The sequence below is a fragment of the Hippocampus zosterae genome, chromosome 8 (genome assembly GCF_025434085.1).
Source record: "Hippocampus zosterae strain Florida chromosome 8, ASM2543408v3, whole genome shotgun sequence".
NCBI classification, from domain to species: domain Eukaryota; kingdom Metazoa; phylum Chordata; class Actinopteri; order Syngnathiformes; family Syngnathidae; genus Hippocampus; species Hippocampus zosterae.
Window position 1 is genome coordinate 21,055,170 of NC_067458.1, and position 22,612 is coordinate 21,077,781.

General features: G+C 46.1%; 2 protein-coding genes and 1 long non-coding RNA gene across 6 annotated transcripts in view; 1 reads left to right on the forward strand and 2 right to left on the reverse strand.

The window, feature by feature from the left end:
• LOC127605534 (uncharacterized) overlaps positions 1-22,612 on the forward strand; it is a 48,704-nt gene that overhangs the window by 5,525 nt on the left and 20,567 nt on the right. The window contains exons 3-5 of the long non-coding RNA XR_007963605.1: positions 1,246-1,386; positions 11,158-11,244; positions 21,876-21,970. This is a non-coding gene — a long non-coding RNA (uncharacterized LOC127605534). The remainder of the gene's footprint in view (positions 1-1,245; positions 1,387-11,157; positions 11,245-21,875; positions 21,971-22,612) is intronic.
• On the reverse strand, positions 5,718-20,407 carry slain2 (SLAIN motif family, member 2). Of its 4 annotated transcripts, XM_052073056.1 has the most exons (10): positions 19,557-20,407; positions 16,462-16,604; positions 13,432-13,602; positions 12,543-12,716; positions 12,080-12,430; positions 11,488-11,634; positions 8,918-8,989; positions 7,860-7,898; positions 6,737-6,944; positions 5,718-5,908 (listed from the first exon to the last, which is right to left on the reverse strand). In XM_052073056.1, the coding sequence occupies exons 1-10, from the start codon at positions 20,006-20,008 to the stop codon at positions 5,848-5,850; spliced, it is 1,818 nt and encodes a 605-aa protein (XP_051929016.1). In that variant the 5' UTR covers positions 20,009-20,407; the 3' UTR covers positions 5,718-5,847. The 4 variants fall into 4 exon arrangements, with proteins under 4 accessions (XP_051929016.1, XP_051929018.1, XP_051929017.1 ...); XM_052073058.1 differs by lacking the exon at positions 8,918-8,989 and having other exon boundaries at positions 19,557-20,405; XM_052073057.1 differs by lacking the exon at positions 7,860-7,898 and having other exon boundaries at positions 19,557-20,405.
• On the reverse strand, positions 20,607-21,986 carry LOC127605525 (gastrula zinc finger protein XlCGF62.1-like). The gene is made up of 2 exons (XM_052073116.1): positions 21,171-21,986; positions 20,607-21,054 (listed from the first exon to the last, which is right to left on the reverse strand). The coding sequence occupies exons 1-2, from the start codon at positions 21,853-21,855 to the stop codon at positions 21,029-21,031; spliced, it is 711 nt and encodes a 236-aa protein (XP_051929076.1). The 5' UTR covers positions 21,856-21,986; the 3' UTR covers positions 20,607-21,028.

Genomic DNA, 22,612 nt, shown 5'->3' on the forward strand with positions numbered 1-22,612 from the left:
GATTCAACTCGCCTTAACACCAAATTGATATTTGGCAGAGGTTGATTCGTATTCAGTAGGAACATCTCTACACTTGATATTGTGAAAACACGAAGGCAATTTCGATGTATGATTTTATTTTTCGTTTTAATATATTTGGGGAATGTGACTTCTGTTAGCTCAAAATAGTATTTTATTGATATTCACTTTCTCTTCATTTTCTGTTGTATTCACTGTCCTTTGATATCATCTAAAAATATCCAGAATCGTAGGGAAATCCTTACTGACCTCATCCACATTATTGAGGGAACTCTTTTGGTAACCCCCACCCCTCCAAAAAATGTGTAGCAAAACAGAATATCTTTTATAATTTAGATTCTTCAAAGTAGGTACCTTTTGACCAGATAACAACTAATATGCATCTTGGTGTTTTTTGTTATTGTAAAGTGTCCTTGGGTGTCTTGAAAGGCGCTTATAAATAAAATTTACGATTATTATATTGGGCGGCACGGTAGTCCAGTGGTTAGCACGTGGGCTTCACAGTGCTGAGGTACCGGGTTCGATTCCAGCTCCGGCCTCCCTGTGTGGAGCTTGCATGTTCTCCCCGTGCCTGCGTGGGTTTTCTCCGGGTGCTCCGGCTTCCTCCCACATTCCAAAAACATGCGTGGCAGGCTGATTGAACACTCTAAAAAATGGTCCCTAGGTGTGAGTGTGAGCGTGGATGGTTGTTCATCTCTGTGTGCCCTGCGATTGGCTGGCAACCGATTCAGGGTGTCCCCTGCCTACTGCCCGGCGACAGCTGGGATGGGCTAGTGAGTATCAAGCGGTACGGAAGATGAATGAATGAATGAATGAAAGGATTATTATATTATTATTATTTTCTCAGTCAGCCTTATGATGTGGATGCTGCATTTTGACCTCAAATGACTTTTGGTTCACAGCTCTGCATTATCAAGAGTTAGTAGCTTGACTTTCTTGACCTTCTTATGTGTTTGGGACCATTTGAATCTGTCCGTCAGTGTTTCCAAACTTATGACATGCGCAGGAAAAAGAAGCCGTGAAAATAAAGTGTGGATCTTTTACACAAAAAAAACAAAAAACAAAAACAAATGCCGTGTTGCTTTTGTTGCCCTCCATGCTTCAGTTTTTTTTTTCTTTCCCACTTCGTATAATAAGCACGCGTTACCAAACCCCGAGCATATTCTCATCGTGAAATCTCAGCGTCTCATCTGAGTGTATCTGACACGTTTGTTTGTGTGCCCGCAGACGCCGGCCTGCCGCTATCAGGCGCCGACATCGCGCACAGGAAATAAAAGCAGTGACGTCTCGCCGAGGAAAAGACGGACGGGAACAAGACGAAGAGGAGGAGGAGGAAGAGGGTGACTCTTCAAACGCAGCAAGCGACAGGTCTGTCATGGAAGTACCTTCGAGTCGTTTGATATCCAGCTTCAGGTCCATGTACGAGTTTGCTCTTTGCCCTCACTAGTAAGTAATGACTAAAATATCATCAAGAGAAATGTATTTTTTAAAAAATGCTTCATCAAAGGAATGTGGAAGGAAAAAAAAGGTCTAACCTGGATTTAAACGCATTTACACTTGGGGCAGCATAACAGCTAGGAGCTGCTTCACCATGTTGTTTGGAAACCTGGGCTTCCACAAAATGATCCGAAGTTTGCAGACCTCACAGCCTCACTGGGTTGACTATTCAATTAGCATTTACCAGGACAACTGAGAAATGACACCCCCCCCCCCAACCCCCAATTTCTGCACACCATTAACGCAACATTGGTCTGGTGCCCGCCTTTCAAAGACAGATGCCCCTTCGAATGGTATATCAAATAAATGAAGCGGCCCGGTAGTCTAGTGGTTAGCACGTCGGCTTCACAGTGCAGAGGTACCGGGTTCGATTCCAGCTCCGGCCTCCCTGTGTGGAGTTTGCATGTTCTCCCCGGGCCTGCGTGGGTTTTCTCCGGGTGCTCCGGTTTCCTCCCACATTCCAAAAATATGCATGGCAGGCTGATTGAACACTCTAAATTGTCCCTAGGTGTGAGTGTGAGTGCGAATGGTTGTTCGTCTCTGTGTGCCCTGCGATTGGCTGGCAACCGATTCAGGGTGTCCCCCGCCTACTGCCCGAAGACAGCTGGGATAGGCTCCAGCAACCCCCGCGACCCTAGTGAGGATCAAGCGGTTAGGAAGATGAATGAATGAATGTTTAAACCAGCTTGCCAAAGCTACCTTCCAGTTTCTAGTTGGGCTCAATGCACTTTCACGCATGCGCTTCTTTATTTATTTTTTTATTCTTTGATGATGTCACTGCTGCAGTACAAGAGGGCGAACTAGACAGCGAGAGAGAGAGAGAGGGCACGGATTCAAATAAAGTCTGATGAATGAGACAATTTTGAGCTGATGCCAATCTGCAAGCGATGCTGGAGATGCGCTCACATTGTCAGAGCGTTTTTAATAACAACGCTCAAGTCTCGACGCACCAGGACTGAAACGGTTTTGAAAAATATGCTAATGTGTGATTTCCCCGTCAATATGCGATTAGTTTTATTCAAGGTCCCCTTCCCATGTTAATCTAGACGCCATATAAATAAAATAGAATACAAATAGATATTTATGTATGTTTAAGGTGAGCAAAGGCTAATCTGTTTTAACGAAAAATGTATCAGAAAAATGTAATGGGGAAAAAAAACAAGCTCATGAGATTTAAGATTAAAAAAATATATATGTAGAAGAAAGACTAAATTCTTTGCTTTAAAAAGACTTTGCCAAGTCCATTGAAGACTAATATAATTTGTTTTTACGAAGTTTGCAAAAATGTGATTAATTGAGAGCCAAATTGTCTTTGATATTTGTGAGACAGTCCGCAAGGTTCATCACTGTGGCAGTTTCTGAAAACATGGAGCGAAGATTTATCCGAGACTTAATTTGATATATGCTAAAATGATCTTTAAAAAAAAAAAAGATCAAAGACCAGATTACCGTTGCTCGTTACGAAAATGCTGAAGAGAGATCAATTTTGCTCTCAGGCTGTTTTCCGTTCCCAGAAATTCCATCATTATTATTCCTGGTACGCTTTCGCTTTTTTATGAGTCGCGCCTTCAATCAGTGGATTGAAAGTGACTCAAAGGACAACGTGTGCACTTTCATGCAAACGGGCAAGATGAAATATTGTAAGACGCCATATTGGATTTTTTTTTTCTTTCAAAATCAAGAACCGTGATGCTACCCAGAAGATGTTGCCAGTTTTGTCCTCTTTTCATGTGGTGAAAGAACAATGAACAAAAAAAAAAAAGGTTTTTGAGCTTTTTATTTGAAATGTGACTTTACACAGGGGGAAAAAAACGGTCATGTTTGTGGCTTTTAAAAAAGGTCAAATAACAAAGAAAAAAGTGTCACAAAAGGTGTGGTTGCTGTTGTTGGTCTTTGTATTTTTTATTTTTGCAACATTCGCTCCAGCTTGCCACATTCCTGTCTGAGGCACCTCTTGTCTCTTTTTAAATAAATAACTTTTAATTTACACATTAGATATAAATATGTAGGCGCATAGTCAAACTTTTTTTTTTCCTCCTCAAAGAAATTATAATAATCAATGGAACTCATTTCTATTACAAAAATAAGTGAGCAAGCAAATCAATAAAAGCTTTGCAAAACTATAAATTGGCACCAAAATAATTATACAAAAAAAAACCACGCAACACAATAATAAAAAGACACTTTAAAAGGTTGAAATCAGAGGCACTAGTTCATAAACGAGCCACCACACCGATGAGTACAAACACCGGCACACAAATAGAATCATTCTGATAACCCTCCTCTTTTTTTTCTTCCCTTAATTTCATTTTTTTAAACATTGATGACACATTGAGAATTACTGTGGGGATTTAAAGAACCACAAAGGGGACATATTATGCTTTTACATTTTTTTTAAACAATTTAAAAAGTTTCCAAGTGTCTTAATAACCCGTCTGTTTCATGCCAATCAGCCCATGCTCACCCGGCACTTTTTGTTACCATGACGACCCGGGCGGGGCTTTGGTGATGCCAAGGCGAACGGCGACGAAAAACAAAAATAGTTAGCGCTTCATTTCATTTTCAGTGTGCAGGAAATGTGAAGACAAAATTATATTCAAAAATAAAATTCCTATATGTCCCCTTTTATGTTCATTGACTTGACACAAGCTAACGAAAGGCCTGAGGGGCGCCAAAATGGCCGCCAGCGTCAGCAAAACAATCAAGGCTGTCACGGTTGAAAGGAAAGGGGGAGTGGGGTGGGAGGAGTCGTCGGGAGCATCAGTGCCCGAGTTCTCTATTGTCAACTCATCGTCGGATCAGCCTGAGCGCTTCACACCGGAACTGAAACCCAAAAAGAATCAAAGCACTTACATCTCGAGACGAGCCTTTGGGAAACGTTAAAAAAAATGCTTTGGAGCATTAGCGATGCAAATTGAAGTTCAAACGGACATTAGAAAACGTATTGAAAAAAAAATACTGATCTGGACACATGACGCCTTTAAAGGATCCTCCGTTGTTGGGACGCAGATTCGCGGTATATTTGGTGCTCTTTCTGGATTGCCGCCAAAGGAAAGTAGTACTTGACATCAGTCACTTGAGTGTGGACTGTTTTGATTTAGATTTTAATTTTTTAATGTCAAAAAGGGGAGGAGCAAGGGAATTTCAGACTTCCCAGTTTTCTTGAATGCAGCATATGAAGTCTGTGCCTGTGTCATCACTGCAGACACGCTGGCCTGGCGTCTCCCCGTAGGAACGCGAGCAGCGTCAAAACAATGGAGGATCCCTTCAAATCATTTTCATAAATAAACTTGTGCATTCTCTCTCTGGTGCTTTTATTTTCCGCGAGGAAAGATTGTTTTCAATATGGCGGCCACGCATTGGTGGCCATTGCAGGGGTCCCGCTCGCCCATGTCATCATCGCGGCGGTCGCTCAGTGATAATGACGTCACCGATGGCAGATGTTCAATCGTACTGACATCGCCACGGTTACACGAACGTCATCGCCGTCACGGTGCCTCGCCGACATGGCGGTTGCTCGCCGTTGTCATCGAGGTTTCTCAGTGACATTAGCAATGGCACGATGCTGACATCAGAGGTCACACGCCGTTGTCATCATCATCATCATCGAGGGCGTCTCGCTGATGTCATTGTGGCCGACGCTCAATGATGACATCGTCGAGGCGTCTCGGCGATGCCATCACGGCGGGCGTTCGCTGTCATCGTAGACGTTGGTCGCTGATGTCATCATCAGGGTTTCACAATGACAACATCAGTATCTCGATGATGACGATGATATCATTGAGGATACTCGCCAGGGTCACATGGAGGTCACGCGCTGTCATCACGGTCGAGGTGTCTTGCTGACGTCGTCATGGCAGTGGCACGATGATGTCATCGTCATGGCTACTTTGCTGATGTCAGCATTGGGATTCCTCAAGTGGGTTGAAGGTGTTTGGTGACATCATCTTAGAGGTGACTTGATGATGTCATAACTCCCTCAATGATGTCATCATGGCGAGTGTGCAATGACGTCATCACAAATGAGGCCTTGGTGACGTCCTGTTTGAGGTTTCTCCTTGACACGTATGAAGGCGTAAAGAAGGCGTGGCGTTAAAAACAACCGGCGGGGGCTCAAATTGAGTGCTGTGGCGCAGAGTAGGCCGAGTTTGTTCTTTGGCGTTCTCGTCTGCCTCTCTCTTCTTCTGAATTGCGTATATATCTTTTATTCTTTCTTTTAATATTCCTGGGACGTTGTGACTAGAAGAGTCATCAAGGTGGATAAAGTGCCATGCAGTCCAACTCCTCGAGTGACTGACGGTTGGAGTAGAGCGCCCTCTGCTGGGCAAGCGGCTAATAGCTTTCCCTCAGGTTGTCCCTGGTGCCGCTGTAGATGCGAGGAGCAGGTAGACTTCTAGAAAAAGGGGGAAAGCCGCGTTGAACACTTGTGCCCCCCAACAAACTCTACATCGTCGCTAACTTTTGCACACCTTGGTGGAGCAAAAATGTACGGCCACAGACGGCGATAAAATCAAACTTGCGCATAAGCGACAAATAAAATTCGGCATTGTAAACCTTTAAATGATGTGGTATTCAAACATAAAGTGAATTATTTTCTATAAAATAAATAGTGAGTTAGGGCGGCCCGGTAGTCCAGTGGTTAGCACGTCGGCTTCACAGTGCAGAGGTACCGGGTTCGATTCCAGCTCCGGCCTCCCTGTGTGGAGTTTGCATGTTCTCCCCGGGCCTGCGTGGGTTTTCTCCGGGTGCTCCGGTTTCCTCCCACATTCCAAAAACATGCGTGGCAGGCTGATTGAACACTCTAAATTGTCCCTAGTTGTGAGTGTGAGCGTGGATGGTTGTTCGTCTCTGTGTGCCCTGTGATTGGCTGGCAACCGATTCAGGGTGTACCCCGCCTACTGCCCGAAGACAGCTGGGATAGGCTCCAGCACCCCCCGGGACCCTAGTGAGGATCAAGCGGCTCGGAAGATGAATGAATGAATGAATGAATAAATAGTGAGTTGACGTGTGTGTGTGTGTGTGCATGGTTGTTTGTCACTACATGTGCCCTGCGACTGACTGGCGACCGGTTCAGGGTGTGGTCTGCCTTCCGCCCAATGTCAGGCTCCAGCACTGTGATTTGAAAAATGTTCCAAGAAGAAAACTCTTGCCAAAAACTGTAAAATGGCTAAAGTCTTCAGGAAATTAAAAATAAGAAAAATAAATTTAAAAATGTCCCTACCTGCGCACAGGCTGTGCTAGCTTGCTGCGAGGCAGAGGGATGCCGCCACCCGCCGGGGCGCTAGGGCGAGGCAGGCCGCTGCGGGGCGGAACCAGGGACCGGCCGGGCGTGGTGGTAGAGCCGGCGGGGTTGGCCGTGGTCTTGACGGGCTGCCTCAAGGCCAGAGGCGAAGGCGTGGCCGGCGTCCGCAGCTTGCTCGTCGGCGGAACTGATGGGGAGGAAAAAAACGCATGTCTCAAAACGTGATGTGACGACGGCGACACTCACGTTTGCATGACAATGATCAATGTTGGGTTTTGAGAGCCAAGCATGAGGGATGTCTTCATCAACCACGACTATCACATTTATAATGTTTAGCAAATACAAAAGAGCCAAGAATAGACCTCCTCATCTACACCGTAGGTGTCAAAATCAAGGCCCGGGGGCCAGATCCAGTCCGCAACAATTTGATGTGGCCCGCAAAAACAGATTGATGGATGGATAGTTTTGAAATCAGACAACCATTTGTGTGTCGTTTGCAAAATCTCAACGCTCAATGTGATATTTCGGTATTGATTTTCAACAGGGAATTTGACAAATGATTTGTTTTTGTGGGCCACATCAAAAGACGTGGTGGGCCAGATCTGGGCCCCGGGCCTTGAGTTTGACACCCGTGCCCCTAGTTGGTGTTTTCTGTGCTCATTCTATGAAGTACTAAAGTTGCCACAAGGGGACGCCACAACGCTGGCTTAATAGAAAAATAAGTAATTGGTGTCAAAGAAGCATGTTGAAGTGAGATATCTTGAGTGAGAGATGATCTTTGTATCTCGATGAACTGAAATTAGCTTTCTTTTTTTTCCGAAGTAATAAAGTGGCTCTGTTGCATGTGTCTTTGTGTTTTTGCTCTGCTGAGTGGCGATATGGAAATGGAAATGGAAACTGAATCCAGCATTTATTTTTGTAAGAGTAATGCTGCCATGTTTAAAAAGACATTAACATATAAGATATACGATAGAGGGGCCTTGGTGGAGGTCTGCTTCTTGCGATGCGTCAATCGAATGAGATGCACAAACCACACCGAGGAGCCATGACGACAACGACAACAAAAACACCAAGATCGGCAAGCCGTCAGTGAAATACTCACTAAAGTCACCTTCGTCGCCAAAGCAACAGGAGAGTGGGACTGGACAATGACAACACACACACACAACAAAGACACAAGCCTTAGGTCGGTCTGCGTGAAAGGCTCGCGTGATGTCTGGCAACGGGCAACGTGAATTATCCAAAACAAATTTGGGACTCCCTGGTCGCGGAAGCTTGATTGGTTAGTTAAAAACAAACACGGGGGAAGTCCTCGAGGTGTGGCACATCCACCAAACCTGTTGGTGAGAATCTGTGTCATGGTACACTGAATCAGCAGTTTGAGGGGGGCTATCCTCCAGTCAAAAGTAAAACAATGTATTTTTAGGCTAGCATGCTAGGCTAATACTGTTGAGCCTCATGTGCATGTCTATTTTTGGTCATAATGATACAGACATTTAGGTAACATGGCTTCATCGTTGTCTGCATGGTGTTGATGCTTTATGATCCTCTCAGCTTTAAGTGATTTGCTGCTATATTGTGGCTTCTATGCCCTATTACAAAACCACCTTCTTTTTTCTTGGGGGCGGGGGGTGGGTATTTGCAATTTTTTGTGGCTAAAAAAACGGGGCTGACTGTCAATGGAAAAAAATCAAAAATTTGGAAATACCTGCTTTTGGTGATCTTATGTTTGTCCAACAAAAAGCATTTTTTGTGATACTTTGTCGACTGGTGTTATTTTTACACGGGGGGGCGGGGGGGTAGTTGTGTTCTGTATTTTTTTAATGTGGAAATGTTCTAGATGCATTTTTTCTTCTTTTAATCCAGAACTAAAGAAAAAAAATGCCATGAAAAAAACGATTTTTTAATATGTGCCATTTGTTGGCCACTGATAGAGAAGGAAGGCATTCCACATTTATTTGGTTTGGTTTTTGTTCCCACTTTTGTTCCGACTTTGGCCTTGGCAGAGGTCTGTGGTCTAACTGACCGACGCGGCTAATTAGCCTGTCGAGCCTTCATGTAATTAAACCGAGTACCGGTAAACTACAACATCCCATCAGCCCTTGCAGTGGGAGAGTGTAGGACGTCGGCAAGCATTCAAGCTGCTTTTGAGCCCGTTACCTCGCAGGGCCGTCGGGCTTTGGAGGTGCTGTTTGCTTTTGGGGGTGGGGTGTCTTGGGAGCTGAGGCGCTGCTGTGGACACACACAACACACACATACTGTCACGCTAACCTGGGAGGACTGCCCTTTGCAATGTGCTCGCAAGCCTTTAGATGGCGCCGCAGCCAAAGAAATTTGCCAGCCCGTGTGGGACGACTGCCCTTTGCAATGTGCTCGCAAGCCTTTAGATGGCGCCGCAGCCAAAGAAATTTGCCAGCCCGTAGCTCCGTTCAGCAGTAGGAGGGAGTCTGTCAGTGCCACATGCCAAAGCCAAGGAAAAGACGGAAGACATCGGAGGACTGATCCCATATGCTTGATGTGAAGCTTAAGGTCCATGTACTGTACTAGTACTCGCTTTTTCCTCAATAGTTATAAGACGATTTGGAGACACTACTAGGCCGAACTAATAGCCCCCGAGTTTCTTGAAGTCAACCCAAATCGCCTACCGGTAGCTTTGCTCACTAGTAAAGCGCTTTGGAACTCACTCCCAGCTGACCTTCGTAATTCAGACTCATTAACACATTTCAAATCCAGCCTCAAAACACATCTGTTTAGACAAGCCTATTCACTCAGACCATAAAGCCATTATTTATGGCATTATTTATTTTTGTTGTACTTTTTCTTATCTTATTTGATGTTGTTTTTAACATTGTACTCGTGATTTTAACTGCTTGTTGTAAGGTGTCCTTGAGTTTCTAGAAAGGCGCCCACAAGTAAAATGTATTATTATTATTATTATTATTATTCAGTAGTGGAATGCATTCTAGGTTGAATTAAACTTTTTTTTTATGCGACGCTCCCAAACATAACTTTGACTGCCTGTGTGACCATTGAGGTGCGATTTGTGATTAGGCCAGTGAGACGGGGCGGGGCCAGTTGAAGGGGCGGGGCCAGTTGAATGGGGAAGAGCATTGTGAGCATGTTTGTGCTGAATGAAGGATGGTGGTTGAGGGAAATGCGAGGCGGATGTTTGTTTGTTTTTTGTTTTTGTTTTGTTTGAAACATTAATCTTCACAATAAAAGAGGATATTGGTAGACAGCCGCTAGTCTTTGTTTTGATATTGGTAGACAGCCGCTAGTCTTTGTTTTGAAACACCACAATCTATATCGTCTGTCTTTTCAGCGATCCAGGAGGTCGTTTGGTGAATCGGCTGACAGCTGACAAAGAGGATTTAAGGCTGTTTGTCGGCTAGCATTACCGCGTGGCTTTTCAGATCAGTCTGCGTTTATTACATTTCAGGATAGATTTGCATAGCTGGTAAGCAACTGTGGGCTACCAATCGAATTTTTGTTGTTGTCCCCTATTTCAACATGTTGGTTCCAGCCAGGCGTTTGTAATGTGGATGCAAAAACAACCCCAAAATTTTGTTTTACCGGCAGTACATGGATCTTAAAAAGGATGTCAAGGATATAAAAGAAGTGCCGAAACGGCTTTCCAAAGGATTCTGATAAAGATTGTTTTAAAAAAACAGAGGGGTGGGGGGGGGGGTGTAATACCGACAGGTTCGAAGCATGTTTAATAAATGGCAGTTTGCCCTCAGACCCCTGCGCCGTGCCACTTGGACCAGAAAGAGGGATTAAGCGCGCCGGGATTAAGAGGAATACCGTTAACTTCATCCCACGTTTAAGGATTACATCAAATGGATTCCCGAGGCTCTTGTGAGGGGATCCTCTAATCTTAGCAAGTACATTAAAATAATCAAAACTCATTGATAAAGAGACTGGAGGATTCCCTGACGTGCGTGCGCAGAGGGGGGAAAAAAACAGAGCCCAAAACTGGTGACGCGCGGCACTTTGAGTTATAGTTATTTTGTGGGGATTGACAGATGTGATCATGTTGATGGCTGTGTTGGCAATCATTCGCTCATTTTCAAATCTGTATCGGGGTGATAATAGTTTGGGATTCTTTATTATGTTAGTTTTTTATTTGATTTTTATTAGTTCATGTATTTGTGTTTTTTTAAATATGGAATATTTGTCGTGTAAAATCAAAAAAGCCCACATGGTACTGTGTAATAAAGTAAACTACAATTCTCAAACAAATGTTTGATCGTCCTACTGTGGACAGACAATATATCAAAATTCACATGCATATAATCCTTATCCTCTGCAAAAAAAAAATAAAATAAAAAAAATAAGATTGACTGAAGCTTATCGAGTATGTTGTAAACGTTTTGACGCATTTATTATCTTGCCTCCAGGTGGCCTAAGCATGAACCCTACAAGGACTACGATGTGAGGTCGGAGCACAAAAGAAGAGACAGCTGCAACTGCAATTTCTTGTTAGGGTGAGTGGGCTCACACAACGCATTGTGTTTCCACACTTGAATTAAAAAGGGTTAACTTCTTTTTACACTTGAGCCACAACGACAACTCGGTTCCTCCCGCAATACAATGCTGCTGTAAGATGTTTTTAAAAAAAAGAAAGCTTGCCAGGAAAGAAAGGTTAAAGGTTAACAAACATGCAGGCATTGAGTGAGTGTTGGTGTGGGCGTGTGTGTGTGTGTGTGTGTGTGTGTGCTGGTACTCACGAGCTGATTGGCTCTGGTGTCTGGGAGATCCTCCGTTTGGCATCTGCAGGTTGGACTCGTAGCTTCGACTGTTTTTAACGGGCTCGGGGCCCTGGGGGGGCGCCGCGTTGGAACGCGTGAGGTTGGGGAGACTACGACGCAGCTTTTCTGCGTAAGGAGAAGAAGATGATGACTTTCAGGCATGTTTGTTGTCGCCAAGCGGCACTGGGCTGCACAGGGGCACAAAGTTGCCCAAGCAAAACGAGAACTTCCATTTCCAACAGCTTATCTTTGGGATATGGATTATTATTATTATTATTTTTTTTTTGTAATGACGACGACCCAAACAAAATGTCTTTTTTATCTGTTAGCGAGGCCTGACCTTTTTTTTGGTATTTTTTTTGAGGGGGCAGATGCCAATTCCAAAATGTTGTAGAATAAAATTCCGAACGAATCAATCAGTAAATTCTTGAATTAATTTAGTCACAAATTAATTCAATTTAATTCAAATTAATTCAGCTTCTGATTGAAAACTTGACTACAATGTAGCCTGTGTGAAAAAAAAAAAGGCGGGGGAGGGGGGGTTGGCGACCAATGAAGAAACCCCACCCACCTTCGTTCTTGACCACATTGGTCTGCGCGTCGTGGCCCTGCAGCGAGTGGCGCGGCTGCTGCAGGCGGCTGATGGCGGGCTGAGGCGAGCCGCGCCCGTGGCCGTAGTCCACCGAGCGGGCCGGGGAGCGCGAGCGCGGCGAGTTGCGCGGGGAGGCGCGCGGCGAGTGGCGAGGCGAGGCGCCGAAACGGCTGGCGGGCGGGTGGAAGGCCGGGTGCGCCGCCGCCTCCTCCTCGTCCTCCAGGCTGTGCGCGTCCAGCTCCTGGTCGCTGAAGGTGCTGCGACGCAGCGAGTGGCAGGACGAGCCCGAGCTGCGCCGAGAGGCCGAGGCGGCGTAGTCCTGCCTCAGACCTGACGGCGGGCGCAAACACACACCCGCGCGCGAGGTTACCCATCTGGACCTCTCGCAAATTTCAATCCGTCGGGTTTATTTGAGTCACGGCAGACGGCGGGCGCCACTTACTCTCTTCCTGCATGCGCGCCAGAATCTGGACGTCGTTGACATTGTTGAGCTTGTAAGTCGTGGAAGAGCCCACCGAGTCTTCGTCCATCTCGGAGGTGCTCAGCTCGCTGTCCACCGACGACTGGGGGCTGACGGCCGGCGGGTTTCTCTCTGCGGCCGCGTTGCGCTGGTGCGCTGCGGAGGAAATGCGTCTTGGCTCGAATTGTGTTGTAAGATTTCAATTGTGTTACGTTGGGGGCTTCCTCCTCGTGGCTTGTGTTCTTGGCGTATCACATGAGGGCCAAAGTAGTCTTTCAAGATGAGTGTGAGGGTTGCTTGGAAATTTTACAAAGTAAGGTTTCAAGACAGGATTGGAGTTTTGAAGTACGTTTCAAAATTGGGTTTCTAGTTTCAAACGCAATTTTCACGGTAGGCCGAGCGTTTCAAAGTCACGTATGTCGACGGGATTAGGGTTTGAAAATAGGTTTTTAAGACACGGTTCGGGTTTCAAGTTAGGTTTTTGTGTTTTAGGGTTTCGGAGAGGGTTTCAAGGAAGGGCTTCAAAGTCAAGTTTCAAGATTGGGGTTTGAAAACCAGGGTTGGGGTTTTCAAGTCCGTTTCAAGACGAGTTGACGGCCAGGGTTCAGATTTCAAGTTGGGGCTTCAAAGTAAGGTTTTAAGAAATGATTCGGATTTCAAAACAGGGAGTTCTACGCGAGATTCGAGACTCAAGTCCAGCGACGGGCCCGTGTTATTACATCAGTTAATGCATAGACAATTTCTTCGGCTCCATAAAGAGAAGACTCGGTTCCTTTGCCGCCTCCTTTACGGAACAGCTATTGCTAACCACATAACGCGTCAATGCAAACCACAAACAAGGCGGCGCTTTGGTCCGGGGGGGCGGTGGTACCTGCGTTGACGGGCATCAACTGCTGCCTGACGATGGGCACCTTGCTGGGCGTGGAGCAGGGCGAGTTGAAGCCGCTGCTGTAGGGGCTGCTGGCCGCGTTTGGGCTGTACGGGCTCCCGTAGGTCCCCTGCTGGTTGTAGCAGCTCCCGTAGAGGCTGCGGCGCTTGTTGGCTGCAAGCACACACAAATACGTCGGAATTTTGATGGCTAATATGGCAGATTGTAAGTTTTGTTTGTGTTGCTTTTAAACCAAGCACACTTTGCCTTTTCACCCAGAGAACTGCGTGAATGAGGTTTTTTTTTTTTTGTTTCCCCAAAGCGATGTAAATCATCTCCCGAGGGTTGGCCGTACATAAAACCGAATTCCACAGACACACTCCAACATCTTATGGCGAGTGGAGGCCATTCAAGTCCGGGGGACCGCAACAAGGCTTAAGAGTGTCGGCCCACAGTCGCTCGGCCGTCTGCCGCGGGGGTTTATTAAAGCGTATGGCGCGCGGGAGTCAATGGAGAGCTTTCAAGCGAGAGCACAATGGAGGCCCAGTGTGAGCTCTGGTGTCCTAAGGTCAGTTTCCAGACTCCACGGGCACGTCCCGTTCTTGTCCTCGCAAACACGCGTTCGAGAAAGATCATTTCCTGAAGCTGATTTTTCTAAAAAAATTCACTCAGTAGCACCCCCGGAGGATGTTTGAATAAAAATAAAAATCACAAGGAACCCACGCCCAAAATAACCCAAACTTGAACAGTAATTTTGCTCCTTTTTGCGTGAATGCCAAGGTTGTTATTTTGACAAAAATCCCACTCAGGTTTTCGCCCAAATGCGGCCTTAAAATGAGTTCCGTTGGAACTTTGCGGGGTCTCTGTGTGAAACGGAGCTCAGGTGGATTCTCTGGTGTCGACAAAGGAGTCCGATTAGTTCCCTGTTCTTGCTGGCGTCACCCACCCTTCCCCACTCCCACAACAGCACGCATCCGTCATGCAAGCACTGTAAACGTGGCACCGAGATATTTTTTGCCTAATTCTTGATCCGGAACATCTCCGCGCAGTCAACGGGTCCGCTGTACGTTCCCACAGGGGATACGGTTTAAAATGTGACGGACGCCCTCATGGGAACCGAGGAGCCGTCGCCGAACTTTTCGTAATCAGCCGCGATCGCTGTCGCTTCGGGCTGAGAGCGCATCGCTGTTAGCATGGTCGCGCATCGCTGTTAGCATGGTCGCGCATCGCTGTTAGCATGGTCGCGCCACGCCGGGACGAGAGAACCCCGAGGGGGATTTCACGCCGAGGAGGATGCAGAGGAGCTCGGCTTCAGCGCTCCTCGTGCTGTCAAGTTACACAACTCGACGCACAACAAAGGCCGGCGTGGTGGTTCGTGGCTGAGGCTCTCCTACTTAGCTGATCTTGAGACAGTATATATCGAAATTCATGTCGTGTTTCGTACATATTTATGTGTGCGTTACAGACGGCTATTTTCAACCGGGCAAGGGAGGCGGGGAGCAAAAAGAAAAGTATCGAGTCACTCACGCTTGTGAGGCCTCACAATTATCTCAAACACGTCTCCTCCCCGTTGGGATGTGACTAATGGTTGCCGGCAGAAGAACAACTGGCTCCGTGTGTGTGTGTGTGTGTGTGTGTGTGTGTGTGTGTGTGTGTGTGTGTGTGTGTGTGTGTGTGTGTGTAAACCAAACAGCTCCCATCTATCGTCTTCCCTGCAGACGACACATTTCCGGAGCTAACAACCATTCCATGGCAACGATGTTTCCAGGCGTCCGTTTAAGCGAGCGCATGTTAAGGGGATGTGTGTGTCCGTGCGTGTGCGTTTTGTAGAGTCGGCGGCAACGCGAGGGGATGGTTCTGCCCGAGGGGTGACGTGATCCGCCGACTTCCACACCTACAAGGATGAGCTCACTTGAGATTTGCTCTCGTCCTCTTAGTCATCGGTCAGCGGACCGTGTTTGCACTCAGCGGTCATCCCCCCCACCCCCCCAAGTTTTGTGTTGTGAAATCTCGTCGCGTACAACTTAGATGACACTTTGAAAATCAAGGTTTTTAAACCGTACGGCGAGAAACTGCAAAAAGCGCGCGGCGCTGAACGTATTGTACAGAACGAGAAGTTTTGGGGCCGTGATCAGATCATACTTGGCTGCATTGGAAGTATGTTGCTTCTGTGGTCTCGGAAAAAGATGAAGTATAAGGGTGTGTACCTTTAAGGGGCGTGGCCTAGTGAGTAACGTCGGGAGCTGCAGTCGAGTTCTGGGAGCCGACCGACGCTCTGTGCGATCATTCTTATATTTTATTTGTGTGTTTAAGCCAAGAGGTGTCAATCTCATTTTAGTCGAGGGCCAATTTGGAGTTACACCGTTATGACAGCGAAACCACAAATTGATCACTTGTGCAAAACAAATGAATAGATTACTAGTTTTGAGATCAGTCAAGTCCATTCTAATAGGTTGTTCAAGTGAGTGTAACACAATTATTGCAAAATCTCAACGTTATTTATGACATGCCAATTTGACATTTCGGTCCAGATTTGAGCAAGTTGACACACATGATTTGCTTTCGCGGGCCAAATAAAATGACCTGGCGGGCCGGATCTGGCCCCCGGGCCTTGAGTTTGACACCTGTGGTTTAAGCCTTTCGATCGGCTTTCCTTGACGGATCTTGAAAGGCGCTTGTAAATAAAATGTACTATTATTATTATATAAGAGCATGACGACAACCCCACCCGAGCCCCCACCCTCAAGTGACAGCATATCGAAGGCTCGCTCGCGACGACAATTTCGCCTCACAACACAAAAGGAAAACCTTGACCACTGTCCAACCTTCAGCAAGAGCGTCACATGACCGCATACCACCGTCAAAATGGAAACGCTCAGTTTAGCCACGAGGACGCGAGAAGTCTCCGAGCCCCCCCCCCTCGTCGATGGGGGCGCACTATATTTAGCGGCGGTCAAAGCGTGCAGTCATCACATTGAACGTAAAGCGTCGAAATGTAGAAGCAGAACAAATTGTAAATACTTGGCGGCTTACCCGACATGGTGAGGTCCAGCCTGTGGATGAGCGAGCGCTTGGCCAGTTCCATGTCCGGACTCGGGTTGTCCAGAGCCTGGCGGCACCACACGACGGGGCTCAGCGCCTTCTGCAAGGGACTGTTTAGCTTGGCCTCGTACAGCCTGAAAATACATCGCACCAAAAGTGGGTTTAATACCCAGTCGAGCGTGGAAACAATCTGGCTTTGGCACGTCTTCCGTGCAAGTCGGATTATGATCAGCGGAAAAAGTACTCGGTGGACAGAACGTTTAAGATTTAATACAAGAGCGCCAGCCACCGGGCTGGTTAGCACGTCCGCCTCACACTGCAGAGGTGCAGGGTTTGATTCCGGCTCTGGCCTTCCTGTGTGGAGTTTGCATGTTCTCCCCGGGCACTGCGTGGGTTTTCTCCGGGTACTCCGGTTTCCTCCCAACATTCCAAAAACATGCATGGCGGGCTAATTGAACACTCGAAATTGTCCCTCGGTGTGTGTGTGAGTGCGGATGGTTTTTAGTCTATGTGTGCCCTGCGATTGGCTGGCGACCGGTTCAGGATGTCCCCCGCCTACTGCCTGAAGACAGCTGGGATAGGCTCCAGCGACCCTTGTGAGGATAAGCGGATCGGAAAATGGATGGATGGATGGATGGATGGATATAAGAGCTAGGTCCAAAAAAGTATAACCCCCCCCAAAAAAAATTCAATGCTATTGTTATTTTTATTAAAACACACATTGATAAGATTCCTTTCTGTAACTTGGATGAAAATAAAACAATTCCACGTGGACAGTTTTGCAAATAAAATGCAAAGCGGTTCTTTTGTCACTCCCAGTTAAAGTTTAATATAAAACAATATACTGACAAATCAAGATTTTTTTTTTTTCGTTTCCTTTGCAGCCTTCGCCACTTTGCGGAAGTTAAAGGGATGATCCAGATTACAGGGAGTGGATGGCAGCCTCCGGTTTAATCTCTGATCGCCATCGGATCAGACGCAAAAACAAAACAGACTCCGCCGATCCACTTTGGATCTCCCAAATAATGTAAACATCGTGTGATGCGATCGACAGGAAACATGCCCGTCCACATTCCCGAAGTTACATTCCAGAAAACTGGCAAGTCGCGATACATAATCATACGTCAATTAGATATACTTTCTGCTATCAAATAGAAGACGATTTATTTGTTCTGCCCATCATTAGAAATTGCTGGCATGGATAGATGACCACAGATACATTATTTGTTATAAATAAATACATTTCTGATCAATTAGGCGACATGTGATCATTTCCGACGGCGCGTCAACGTGCCCCCGGCACACCGGTTGCGAATCACTGCGTTCTTAGAAGCGAGCACACGCTTTGCAACTTTGAAAAAAAAAAAATGTACGAGTGAGCTTTCTTTTTCCTCAAAGTGATCTTATGTGATAGTCTCGCATTTCTTGACAGTGAATGACGATAAGATACTAAGGAGTACTTTTAAAAAGTGTACATTAGACATATGGGAGAAGTGAAACAACAACAAAAATTAATTCTAGTATCTCAAAGAGGTGAATTTATATAAAGTGCCCCCCCCCTCTACCCCGCTCCCTTGTATGGATGCACATTTGGGAATAACCCTGCTTTAAATTTGCTCCTCAAGCGTCATCTAATTACATTTTTGGTCGCCAGTTCAGTTTTGGAGCTCCGCCTACAGCGGTTGACTTGTGTTTGTTTGGCTGCGGGGAATTCTGAGTAGGAATGTAACCATGGCTGCCGGGCAGGGGAAAAAAAAAAAACAACAACAACTGCTGCACTGCTGGAATGAGCCGCAATGTGCACGTGTAACCCAGCTGTGATTCTCATTCAACAAGTCACTTTGTGTTGCGTTCGTAATTTTTGTCTGCGTGTATGCCAACGTCATCTCATGACAGTATTTCGGTACCGTGTCAGTTTTTACTTTGGCTGTGGGCAGCTCTCCATTTTTTTTGAAAAAAATTCAGTTTGTTGACTTTTGCCCGGTGTACGAATATGATACATACATTGATACTTTGCTGTCAAAAATCACTACGTCTTTTCAGTACCGGTACTTTTGCGCAGTTCGGCAGATGGTTCTGGTTGCAAGTAAACATTGCAGAGCAAAATGTTTCAACCAACAATACCATTTTCTAGCCTGTGCTGTATATTTGTAACACGAAAAATACGCGCATCGGTTTCTTGATTGTGTCACGGCGCCTGTAAACGGCAACAGACAATTGTGGAACTAACAGACTTAACGGCTATTGCACAAAAGGACATTTCAACTGGATGCTATTTTCTCTCCGTTGAATTCAAAAGGCGTTAAATCCGAGTCCATTAAATTGAGCTTTCACTGTACATAGCTACACAATCTATATGCAGCCATGCGGGAAAAAAAATGTGACACCAACCTTGTTTCTAAAGTTCTGTTTATTTTAAATGCCTAATACAACGAAAGGTGCATTTTTGGGGGGGACCAATATATTAACGATTGAGACATTTTCCAGGGGTTTTAGATAAGATAAGATATCCTTTATTCGTCCCACACTGGGGAAAATTACAGCCTCCAGCAGCAAGAATGTATCTAGAAAGAAGAAAGAGAAAAATTCCGTGTTTTCTTTTGTGGCACTTATTAGTCACCTGATGTACTTTTAGTGTCACCAGACATAATCATCAAGAAATTGACAAAAATATGGCAGTCGCATTATTTTTTTTCCCCATTGTTGCATATTAGGAGTGGCGCATCTCTCCAATAAAACACGATTCGATAACATGGGGCATGATTCAATTCATCATGGGTAGATTTTAAAAAAGTGGAACGATTTGATTTTGTTCAGTTTCCATGCATTCACATCAAGTAAATCCACAACCGTAAACAATTGCTTGATGATTAAAAAAAAGTTTAACAATCTCAAAGTGCCCTGGCATCCTTCCACTTTTCTGAGTGGACCCCTCGCGGAAAAAAAAAAAGTTCGAACACTCCCGGTCTAGTCTTGAGCCACAAACAACAGGTTTCAGATCAATAGTGTCGGTTGCGTTTGGGGGCTTCGGGCCCATGGTGCGTTCACGGACCACCACCACCCGGCAGCTGTCGTCCCCCACTCACCAGCTGTCGTCGTCTTCGTGCAGACAGTCCATGTCCTCCAAGTCCAAGACGTCCACCTGGTCCAGAATAGACGTCTCGCCGTCGTCGTCCGAGCACCGCGAGTTCCGGGCCGACCCGGACGTGGCAGCCGAGGCGCCCTCGCTCTCGTACGGCCTCTTGAAGCTGACGCCGTCGTAGGAGAGCCGCGGACTCCGGCAGCGGCGGTTCTCCAACAGGTCGCCGTAGCCGAACCCCACCCCAGGGGCGAAGCCGACCATGTCGCCCCCCGAGAGTAGCGCCGCTGCCGACGGCGACGATAAGGACTCGTAGCCGGCGCTGTGGGGTCTGTGGTGGGCCGACATCATAATGGAGCGACCCCGGAGCTGCTCGTTCTGCTTCTCGAGCTGCTTCACCAAATCCTGGAGCTTCCTCACCTCCAAGTCGGCGTTAATGTTCGAGTTGATATCCTCCATGGTGGTTCCCTCGCTAACCCTCACTCAGCGCCCCCCGCCCTCGCCGGGGGAAGAAAAGGCGCTGGTCCGGGGCGGCTCGAGTTGATCGTCGGTTCCTTGGAACTCCCGCCCCGTCCGCGACGATTTCGTGTCCGCCGGAGAGACGTCGTTCACCGACGGTAATTGTTTGGCGGAGTTAAGAAGCTTAACATTGTCTTGCGGGATCGTCGCTCCTCGGCCATTTCCACAACACACGTCACAACGTTTGAGACAGGCTCTGGCAGCTGACGTCACCGCGGACGGGGGCGCGCACGTAAACCAACACCTATTTGCGCGTTCGCGACAGGAGGGGAGGAGGGCTCCTGTTGCGCAACTTTTTACTCTCCTCTCGATGACTATTTTTTGTTTGACATTATTTTGTGTGCACGATATTTCAGTAAAAACGGGACACCTGTAGCACAATTCCGCGAATATAAAATTAAATACGAAATAAACGTTTTTAAATATGTAGTCCACTTGTACTATTTCATCAGTATGGAATAAATACAAGTGTATTGTGAAGTGCAAATTTGTTTTTACACATTTTCATACCGCTGTGCATTTTAAAAAAAAGACATCGACTTGAAGGAGTCGTTTATTTGAAGAAATGCCACATCAAGTCATATTCAACAAAAAAAAAATTAAAATACACGTGATTGGCCCTGATTTCCGATTGAACTCTAACAAATTTTTGATATTTTGCTAAAAAAAAAAAAACAATGTTCAATGGGGGCAGGGGGATGTTCATCCAAATATGTCAACAAAGGTCATTTTAGAGCTGTAGTGGTGTTGGATGCCCAGTTGTGTCGTGACACTCTCTGGGCGCAGGCCTCGAGACCCGCAGTTCCTATCAAACTCAAATATCGCCATGGATCAATTTGCTTTCATGACAGGGCTTGCGATGCTTTGCAAAATATTCGGTTTCTCTTAACCATGTGAAGATTGCGGTCATTTTTCCCCAGAGAGAGAAAAAGCAGAAACAATCAATCTGGCTGAGTCAATTCAACAGAAGGGTGCGGCCATATAGTCTTTAAAAAAATGCAAGTGTCCATTTAGTTCTTGTCTCTAATACACGCGTGATATCGGAGGTAGTCTTTGCGATTGAAGCGTTTGTTGCACACGTCGCAGCTGAAAGGCCTCTCACCTGTGTGGGTCCTCATGTGTCTCTCTAGAAGGTATTTTTTTGTGAACCCTTTGGTGCAAAACAAACAAAGAATAGCCGGCTTGCAAGAATTGACTGCAGCGTCCACACTCACTGCGGTGGTTTTCTTGTTTTTCCCGACGACCCTCTTGTTGTTTGTGTGCGTGCCCATGTGTATCTTCAGATGGTAGCTTTGAGCAAACGCGTTGCCGCACAAGGTGCACACGAAAGGCTTGACGTGAGCGTTAATGTGTCTGGTCAGTTTGGCCTTGAAGGCGAAGGCTTTCTCACAAAAGGGGCAGCTTAAGTGGGCGCCGGTAGGATTCTGGCTCGTCCTCACGTGTGTTCGCAGGCTTCTCATTTTCCCAGAGGCTTCGCCGCACTGAGAGAAGCTCAAAGGTTTGCCGTTTGCGGGATGCGGCGCGTAACATTCGGAGTTTGCCAAAGGTACTGGGGGGGCAGCGTCCACAACTCGTAGCAGAGCAATTTTGTCAGATTCTTCGCAATGCTCGCCGTCAGCTTCAGCGTGACTTAACTTCTCCTCCACACTTCGAGTGTGCTGAAACTGTGAAGACAGACCTTTGTCCTCTTCACTCTTCAAATGGACATCAGCCAAAGAGATTGTGTTGATCCCAACGTTCACCATCTTGTGGGGTGGAAGCTGCTCCCCATCCTGACAGCTCTGCATGTTCTCTTCTTTTATTTTAGTGAGACTTTGGATCTGGAGGCACTCCTCTTCCCGCTGCCGCCATTCTGGACTCTCCACCAACACCTGCTGCACATGTGCTAGGAAATAAAGACAGGTATGGAAAAGTGAAAACTTAAGATCTCTCTCCTGACAGATGTTAATGCAAGTAATCAAAATGACAAAAGTACAAAAATAATGTAAAATGTCATACAAAATCAGCAACATATTGGGCTGCAATCAGGTGTTTTAGAGGTGCAAAAATTAATCAACTAAATTATTATTTTTGATATTCGAGTAATAATTTAGACACCTTTTTAATTTTAAAATTGTCTTTGCCATTTCAGCTTCTCAACAGTAAATACTATCTGATTTCTTATTCCTGCATGAAAGCCAAATTTTAAAAAATGTTTTTTGGAAAGCAATAATCAACATTTTTGCACGTTCATTTCTACGGGGCCCCGGAGATAACAAGGAAGGAAAAAATGCGTACCTAATCTCGCGAATTGGGTAATCAATTTACGAATCGCCGACAGCCTCCTGATTGCTTAAAATGAGTAGAAACAAGTCAACAAACCTCCGTGGAAACTACGAGACTCCAAAATGGCCTCCGGTAGTTGTTCGCGTTGTCGCTTTTTCTCCACTTTTGTTCGACGAAGTTCTTCTTCATACTCTAATATTGTCGTTTCAAAAAGTTCGTATATGGCCTGCATGGCAACGTTTAGTCGCTCCTTCATTACCTCTCTCAGCATTGTGACTT

What these genes read in the sequence shown, in the direction of transcription:
- slain2 (XM_052073056.1), bottom strand. Translation starts at nt 20,008, where the DNA reads ATGGAGGATATCAACTCGAACATTAACGCCGACTTGGAGGTGAGGAAG. An exon ending in CAATGTGGTCAAGAACGAAG is followed by an intron (nt 11,635 to 12,079) that starts GTGGGTGGGGTT and finishes CTCCTTACGCAG; the next exon opens with AAAAGCTGCGTCGTAGTCTC. An exon ending in TGGCGACGAAGGTGACTTTA is followed by an intron (nt 6,945 to 7,859) that starts GTGAGTATTTCA and finishes CCTCCCCATCAG; the next exon opens with TTCCGCCGACGAGCAAGCTG.
- LOC127605525 (XM_052073116.1), bottom strand. Translation starts at nt 21,855, where the DNA reads ATGCAGAGCTGTCAGGATGGGGAGCAGCTTCCACCCCACAAGATGGTG. An exon ending in ACACATGAGGACCCACACAG is followed by an intron (nt 21,055 to 21,170) that starts GTGAGAGGCCTT and finishes ATTTTTTTAAAG; the next exon opens with ACTATATGGCCGCACCCTTC.